Below are 8,855 nucleotides of genomic sequence, written 5' to 3' on the forward strand. Positions count from 1 at the left end.
GCACTGAAATAAATTAAATACCTCATCATCTCTGGGAGAAAGTGGGTTTTAGGAAGGCTTAATTAATCTACTTTGACATCACGCCTTTCCCTAACCTACGTTCCCTTCCTCCAGTACCTGAATCACAGGTTCCCAGTGATTTTGGCAATAGCAGGGCTTCAGTTTTGGCCCGAAGACCCTGAAACTGCTGAAGGTGACCAGGGACACCAGGTCCTTGTGTCCGAGGGCTGCACCAGGCCTTGATTTCTGGGGTACCAGTTCTGCCCTACCTTTGGGGCCAGGGGATGCCAGACCTACAGCCCATGCCAAAAGCAATAACCTATCCGCATCTTTTATATCTCGTGGTTGCTCTCCTCTGAGAGGTGACAATTGAGTACAATATGCCACCAGAGACATTTTCAGTGACTCTCCTGGCCCTTTTAAAGTGCTCCTCTACCCCAATGGGATGTGATGCCAGGGCAAGGAGATGGAGACATCCCCCTCTGGTATGCAGAGGGGGACCCACTTTCTGAGCGCCCACACACCTTTCATGGCATACCCGTTGGCCAGGTCAGCACCCAGAGCTCCCGTCCCACGTCTATTCACGTGCTCAACCCCCTTCTTCTATCCCCAGACCAACAAAATCAGGGGAGGTGAGTCCCTAACCGGCTCTGAAGCACTCAGGGCTATCAGTGGTCTGGGCCAAACAGGGTCCAAGGGTCTCCTGAGCATTCTGCAAGGACCATAGCAAACATCTGCAGCCCTCAGGGAGCAAAAGGGTGTAAAACACATCTCTCCAAGGAGGAACGATGGGAGAGAAACGCTGGTGAAGCCATCACCAAGAAGGCACAAAGCCTTCTTCCATGGGTAGTCAAACCTGGGTTGAGTGAAACCATGGGTGGAGCTTAGCACCACCCAAAGAATTGCATGTATTTCAAAAAGCTAGTTAGATACCTCAGGTCTTGCCCTGCGATGTCCTCTGGTCCACCAACACTAATTAAGCTACTGGGTAATGGAGCTGACCCAAGCCCTTCTCACCCCACGGAGGCCAAGGAAGGGCAGGACACAAGCCAAGCAGGGGGAAGCTGAAGGTTGCTGAGAATCAGCACTCAGGCATCCGCAACGAGCACGAGGGGAAATAATTTTTAATGGACCTCCAGCGTGGAGGATGGGTTGGAAATAGCGCTTGTCCGTCACTGCTTCCTCACCGCAGAGTATGAGCTGAAGGGTTTCATCAGCTCCAGGGACCATGCAGCCCTTAGAGAAAGTTTGTCCCTCTGCAATAAACCAGCCAACAAGCATTTGCCAGAGGGAGAGGAGACAGGAGTGTGGGCCAGATGCTGATTTCCCTCATTCGTGCTGGGAAGAGGTCCCTCTAATGGAGATTCCCACCCAGCTCTTTGCGTTGAAGTCTGCAAGAGGGTTTGCTTGCCCAAAACTATGACCAAAGGCTCCAAAGATTTGGATAACCAAACCATCTTCCAGGTCTCCGTGATGGAGGGGCAATGAAAACGTCAGTCCAGGAGATGAAAACTTCAAATGAAAATGAAAGAGGAGTGAATTGCTGGAGTGGTGGATCCTGAGGTGCCTCAGCCAAGAGGTGATTAAGGGAAAAACACGAGACGGAAGCCAAAGGAGAGCTCTCACTGTTACTGGTCGCTGCCTCTCAGACAATGGCCAGCATCTTCAGGGGCTGGGTGAGAAGCTCAAAGACGTTCATTCAAGAATATCCACAATCATGGCTCCTCTTCTCCAAAGGAGCAGCCGTGACCATCACTGGTGTGTGGTCCAGGAGTGAGAACATCTCCCCATCCCAACTCGGAGCCCATCCATGGTCACCATTGGTTGCTGTTACCTTTCGTGGGGTTGCTCAGAGAATTTTCCCTACTTTTTTTAGAATTTGTCCCTTCCCAGGGACAACTGCACACCAGCAGCCCTTTGCTAGAAGAAGATGACGATGGCAACTCAAAGCAGGTTTCAGAGAGGAGCCCTGATAAGCAGGCAGGGCTCAGCAGGGTCCTGGGGCCACCAGCAACTCCCAGCCCAGCTTCAAACCTGCAGTGGCCGTTGGAGGGACCCTCCACCAGAGACCTGACTCCTTGGGGTGTCTCAGCCCCAGACCCCATGGAGCAACCCCTGTTTCCAGCAGGGAGATCTCCATCCCCATCCTCTTTGTAGTACAAAGCACTTTCGCTTGCAAAACAGTGACGTGGGGCATTGCAGGAGGCCTCTCTCTGACCACACCAGAGTGGTACTGAGACCCCAGACTTGCCGGGGGGGGTCCCATCTTGCTGCTGTCTTGGTGCAATCAGAGTTCATTCTGCTGGACCTCAGTGGCTTTGGGGAGTTTAAGGGGTTGGTTTTTTTCAAGATACGTATTATCCCTATCTCCACGCTGCACCTGGGACCGTGCTACCACATCCTGGAAGATGTTTCAGAAAATTTCGGTCTTCCAGGGGTTTCCCTGCCTGCATCGGAGCACAAAAGCCCCCCGAGATGGAAAACCAGAGCAATGTGAGCGGGGGGCACGTCCGTCCCTCCTGCGGATGGGGGTTACAAGCGCCGCCCCAGGGCAAAATCCTGCCAAGGTGCTGCACCAGCCCCACTCTGCAAATAGAAACACATTAATTGGGATAACGCTGTTAATCAACGCTGAAAACCCCAACGGGCATCCTTAGGGGGCATAAAAACCTTTGCATTTACAATAACCTTGCACCAACTGCCCGGCTACCTGGAGGAGCGGGGGAAAAGTGTGTCTGTGTGATCCTGCAAAGTCACGGCGTTGGCGACAGCCCCATTTTTGGGGTGAATCTCACCAGGCTGTCGGGTTCAGACGTCTTTCCCCCCCCTCCCCTCCTTTTTTATTTCTGAATGGGGAGAGGCACCGCAGCCCCGTGACGTTGCCAGCTCCCTCTGATTTCATTTTAATGAAATCATGCCCAAACGAAGGCTCCACGTCTGGAGTTACGACTCAAACCCCGTGATCGCTGATTTTTATATATACACGAGGGAGGGGAAAAACGTTTCCATAGAGAGAAAAACTATCACAGCCTTCTTAATAACAATAAAAGAAAAGCGAGGGTGCAGAAGTTCAGGGGAAGGCGCCTGATGCCTCGCTCCTCAGAGTGAGACCGCAGCAACCCCTTCCCATCCCGACCAACGAGGACCACCAGGTGAGTGCCCGGCTTTCATTTATTAACCAGCAGTCAGCTTCATTTGCAAAAACTTTAAATATTTCAGTGCTTTCCTTGGGAGATCAGGCTCCACATTTCTCCACAAGGAAAAAAAAAAAAAAAGGCAGGATAGGGAAAAGCAGCTCAAGGTATTGTGTTAAGAGACTCCCCCCATCCTTCCTCCTAACCATGTATCTTTTTTATTATTACGACGATTTTTGGAGGCAGATCAGGCTGGGCAGCGTGGGAAGGGTTTGGAAATCTTGGGAAAGTGAGAAGTGGGGATACAAATCACTGCTGTGTTTAAAGGGATGGGGAGGAGAGCAGGGCACAGCCCTGTCCCCACCGGGTCTGCTTGAATTTTGGAGCCCTGGGAATCAGCATCGTCAGGGGAGATTCATTAGGAAAGTGGAGGTGGCATCAGACAGAAAGAATTTGAAAAGTCTACAGGTCTCATCCACAATATTATTTTATTCCAGACTTACTTTTTGATGGAGGAAAAAATTAGTTTAATCCGGTGCCTCTGCTGCCGAGGAGCCCGTGATAACCAGCAAGTGGCTTTGTCCCCAGTTTGCAGAGCCGCCTTGCCAGAGCGATTCACTTTTCTCTCCTAAAGCCAAGAGGCAGATCCTCAGCCCATACAAATGGTCCTGCCGGGGCTGTCGGCACCGTCTCGATATAATGCCTGTAAATTGCTCACGGACGATTTCCAGCAGTAGATTTAACTCCAAGTTCCTCAGATCCAGCGCAGGTGGTTTTTCTTCTTTTCCTGCTTTTTTTTTGAGTGGGAGAAAAAAAACAAAACAAGTCTATCTTCTTTTCTGCTGCATAAAAACTTTTGGGCATGCTGGGGCACAACCCCTCCCTGAAAAATAAAATATAACCCAAAAAAATCAGCTTTTGCTGCCCAGCCGGCACTTTTCCTTGCTGCTTTGCCTTGGGTTTTGCCCTTTTTGCCAGGGCATCCCCTGGCAGCCGAGGACCAGGAAAGCAGGGGCCGGGTGCGGATGCGTTTCAGCCGCGTTTCCCTCTTCCTCTGCTTTTCCTCTCGCACGGCCAAGATCCCCAAAGAGTTTTACTAAACAGAAAAAAGCCCAAGCCAGCCAGGGGGCCAAGCCACCCCTTCCAGACAGCCGTGAAATAGCTGTCAGGGAGAGGCGAGCTGGAGATGCTGCTCCATGGCTTTGGAGAGGGCAGCGGCAGCTCGGAGCAGCTCAGTTCTCTCCCAGCAGCTGTGCCGGCTCTGCAAGGACTTTCGGAGATGGTCCTCTTCTCCATCCAGCAGCTGGGGGGTCACACAGTGTCCCCAGGAGAGCCAGGGCTGCAGGCAAGGGCGAGAAATTTAGCAATTCCTAAATTTGCGCCCTGAGCCCCTTGTCCTGCTAGCAGGGCTGCAAGGAGTTTGGGGGGGGGCTGCTTCATCTGGGGCTGAAACATGCAAAGGGGGGGGCTTCGGGGTGGGAGAAAGATCTTCATCCTATTAAGGTTTTGCAAGCAAAACCTAAGTCCCAGGATTTAAATGTGTGATTTGTGGCTGAAGGAAGGAGAGTTTTGGATCCCTACTCGCCCTTGCGGGAAGGGGTTTCCTCGCCCACCCTACAGCGGTGGCTTTGCCAGCACTGCCTGGGTCCTGCCACCGCCGCTGCGGGTCCTGCCGCTCTCTCCGGACACAGGGCAGAGTTAGGGGGAAAGGTTGTTGCCTGGAGTAGTTCTGTGGGGTTTTGTGCAGGGGTGAGGGAGACAAAGAAGTGGAAACCGAGCAGCTCCCAAAATCCTGCCTGTACGACTTCCTCCATCTCCCCTCTGAGGGATGGCAAAGGGCAGAGTTAAGGGGATAAACCTGTCCCAATCTCCCCCACCAAGGGATGGCAAAGGGCAGAGTTAAGGGGACAAATCTGTCCCAATCTCCCCCACCAAGGGATGGCAAAGGGCAGAGTTAAGGGGATAAACTTGTCCCAATCTCCCCCACCAAGGGATGGCAAAGGGCAGAGTTAAGAGGATAAACCTGTCCCAATCTCCCCCACCAAGGGATGGCAAAGGGCAGAGTTAAGGGGACAAATCTGTCCCAATCTCCCCCACCAAGGGATGGCAAAGGGCAGAGTTAAGGGGATAAACCTGTCCCAGTCTCCCCCTCCGCAGGACAGCGAAGGGCAGAGTTAAGGTGACGGCAGTGTCAGGGACTGTGGCTCAGCGGTGGAAGAGCAGGTCTGGGGTGATAGCTCCCAGGGAGAAGGGGGTTGATGCGATTTTGGGTCCGTCTGAGGACATCTCCCCCACCCAGCAACCCCTCGTGCGGCGAGGCACAGCCTCCATCCATCCCCAGCCGTGGCCCCAAGACACCAGTGCCCACGGAGACTGGAAGGAGCCATCCTGCTCCCCAAGAGCTTCCATGGGGCATCCCCCAGCCTCCTTGGCCTCTCCACACTCCTGTCCCCATGGGGAATAAATTAGCAGCTCACAGCCTCAAATCAGCCAAGAAACCCCAACCCCAGGCAGGGTCCCGCACCCCTGGGGACTGTCCCCCAGCCAGGGTTTGCCGTGCGATGTCCTTGCCACAAGATGGGGCCCGAAGATTGGGAATGGCAGCAGAGCTCCAGGCACTTGGGGGGCCCGTGTGCCCTCAGGGCTGGCCCTGGGGACACTGGTCAGACCTCGACATGGGCAAAGCCCCCAGCAGGACATCCCTTGTGGCCTTTTAGGTGGCCTTTTTAAGCAGTCGAGTGGGTATGCAGGGAGACGGATTGCTTCCCGGCGAGGTAGGACTCAGAGATGGGGAGGTTTTGCAGAGCAAGAGGGTTCGCCCCCCTCAAGACACAAAACCGACTGTATTTCAAGCAGGGAGTAACGCTGCTCTGCTGTCATTTTGTCCCCAGGCAGGGCTGTCCGTGGAGGGGACTGTGCCCCGGACGTGCCATCAGATGGGGCAGCCTGTCCTGCACCCAGGGTGGAGGGGGGTCCTGGGGATGGAGTTGTGGGGTAACGGGCATCCCTGGAGTACCCGAGGCCAGGGCTGGAGAGGGGACATGGGGCCCTCACACTGGACAGGTGGCAGATCACAGCTGTGTTGTACCCCACCCTCCATGCCCTTTTTGGACTGGGTTGTGTGAGCAAGTGGATGGGCAATTCCTGCCTTCAAAGAGTACAGAAACATCTCTGGTGGCTTCAGGCTGACCAGAGAAGAGAGAAAGGAAAACCCATCTTTACCGCAGCTGGTGGTACCCACAGTTACGCCAAGGAGGTGTTGGCAAGGCAGAGACGGTTGCATGGAGACTGCAATGAGATTGACCCTGGCAAGGAGGTAACCGTGGTAGAAACCAGCTGTCCTGCAACAGGCACCTGTGTTTCAGCAAAGGGATGGCCAAATTCTCCCCTCCACGGAGGCTGCAGCCTTGCAAAGCACCTTGGACATCCCACCTCCCACCCAGTACCCCAAAACCAAGGCCTGGGGGTTTGCATATTGGAGGAGGAGACCCCAAGGCAACTCATTCCCACCTATCCTAACTATTAGGTGGGACCTGGGGGGAGGACTTGAGAGGTGAAGCCAAGAGTGCAGGACCTGGAAGGGGAACCTTGGCCAGTGAAATGTGGGAGGATGGGGAGATGATGGTGCTTTGCTCCAGGCCCCGCGGGAAGCTCATGCCCACCTCTGCCCTCCCCTCGCTCTCTCCACCGGACAGGCTACGGCAATGCCCCACACCAGGCTGCTGCTCCTCCTCGCCCTCCTCTGCGCCGCCGAGACCGGCCGGGCTCTCAGCCTCTACAACGCCGCCTCCGTCTTCAGCTGCCTCAACGCAGCCCTTGCTGAAGCCCAAAAGAACCGCCCGGAGGAAAATGCCATCTTGGACAAGCGCAGCTTCGACTCCCCATCGCCGGAGGAGGTGTCCGAGGAGCAGGAGGGGGATGACGTGGCAGAGGAAGAGATGGGGAAAAGGACGTTCCCAGGGGAAGGCCATTACAAATACGTCTCCCAAGCACAGGTGAAGGGGAAGACGTACCAAAACCGGGCCAAAAGCGACCGCCGCACCAAGGTCACCCTCTCCCTCGACGTCCCCACCAACATCATGAACATCCTCTTCAACATCGCCAAAGCCAAGAACTTGCGGGCGAAGGCCGCCGCCAATGCACACCTCATGGCCCAGATCGGGCGGCGGAAGTGACCCCCCCACGGGGCAGGGGTAACTCTGAGCAGGGCTGGCTGCGTGGGGCCACCACCCGGCCCCAGCCTGCTGGCCAGAGGGGACTGACGGCCATGTATGATATCGGTGTTGTACATTTTTGACCCATAGAGCTACCTAACTTTCATATCTCTTCTTTCTCCTTCTCTCCTCCCTGATCTCCTCCGTTGCTCCTCCTGGACATTTCCACACATGGGGAAGAGGCTCATGTCCACAGCAAGGACGTGTCACCTCGGGAAGGTCCCTAATTAAAGCTACAATCTCTTGCGTTTCCAATGCTTTGTTCTCCCATCGCCTCTACCGGCTTCTCCGTTGGGTCAGTCTGGGCCCGTAGGGTTTCCAAAACCTCCCTCCAGCTCGGCCTCACGGCCCTCTCCCCACCACGGTCCAGACCCTACTCCCTCCCAAGTCCCCATACACAAGCTGTCCCTATACACCATCATCACCGCGTTGGGAAGGGAAAAGCAAGACTGGTCAGGGGACCTCAGGAGGGTTTTCCCAGTTTCTCCTCCTGGGACCTCTCTAGGTTTTAAGGTTGTGACTGCTGGAACAGCATCACCCTCCCCATCCACGTGGCCCTTCACAAGTGGCCAGGGCCACAACATGGCCTCAGGTGAGTTTGGACCCCAAGAGTTGCAGGCGCCTCCCTGGCTGCTCCAGCCTTACTCCATGGGGTCTGTCCATGTTACCCATCTACCCCGCCCACCTTTCCACCACTCTCCTTTTCCTGGAAGACCTCTGTATCAGTTTTTCAGCTGCTACAGCTTCAGCTCCCCGTACACAGACCCTCCCCATTCACCCAGCTCTTTCCCACCCTCCACTGAGCTCACCAAGCTCCCACCTCTTCACCTTGGACTATTTAAGCCTTCCTCTAAATCTCCCTTTCTCTTCACCTTCCAGCCCAGCTCCAACATGAAACTCCATCTCTTGGCCTCCATCCCTGCATGTAGCAGGAGTGGGAGGTGGAGAGAAATTTGGCCGTCCTTCCCCAGGAGATGTTTGCCAAGAGCAGCAAAGCAGCTCCCGCCAGCCTCATCCAGGTGTCCAGGGCATGGCCATGGGGAGCGCTGCAGGTGGGACATTAAGAGGGGACAGGTCTCTGGTTGAAGGGTTGGCAGATGGACCCACCAGCCATCTGCAGAGATGTAACTGGAGGCATCTCCTCTCCACCACACTGGGCACCTGGAGGAGGCAACACAGCCGAGTTCAGCCCCAGCAAGCCCATGCCCAGGTGGCCAAGGCTCCTAGCTGACCCATAGACCAGGCGCTCAGGACCCAAATTCAACTGAAGCCCGAAAAGCAAAACCAAAATAATAAACCAGGTCCTTCAGCATCCTCCCCTCTCAGCACACTTCTCCAGCAGACAACACACCAAGATGCCCACAGCATCTCTGTGCAATGATCTCCTCCCGCCTCAGCTCCAAGTGGGTACAGGTGAGGACTTTCCTTGTTGCAACCTGCTGTAGCCTTGGACTATATGGCCCTTATATACGGCACTGTACTTAGCTTTATACATTTTTGTTCAGCA

General features: G+C 54.9%; 1 protein-coding gene across 1 annotated transcript; it reads left to right on the top strand.

Annotated features, from left to right (window-relative positions):
* Window positions 1-6,838: 6,838 nt before the first annotated feature.
* On the top strand, window positions 6,839-7,309 carry UCN3 (urocortin 3). Its single transcript, XM_009704827.1, has one exon. The coding sequence runs from the start codon at window positions 6,839-6,841 to the stop codon at window positions 7,307-7,309; it is 471 nt and encodes a 156-aa protein (XP_009703129.1).
* Window positions 7,310-8,855: the final 1,546 nt, after the last annotated feature.

Source organism: Cariama cristata, unplaced genomic scaffold (genome assembly GCF_000690535.1).
Source record: "Cariama cristata isolate BGI_N322 unplaced genomic scaffold, ASM69053v1 scaffold13527, whole genome shotgun sequence".
NCBI classification, from domain to species: Eukaryota; Metazoa; Chordata; class Aves; order Cariamiformes; family Cariamidae; genus Cariama; species Cariama cristata.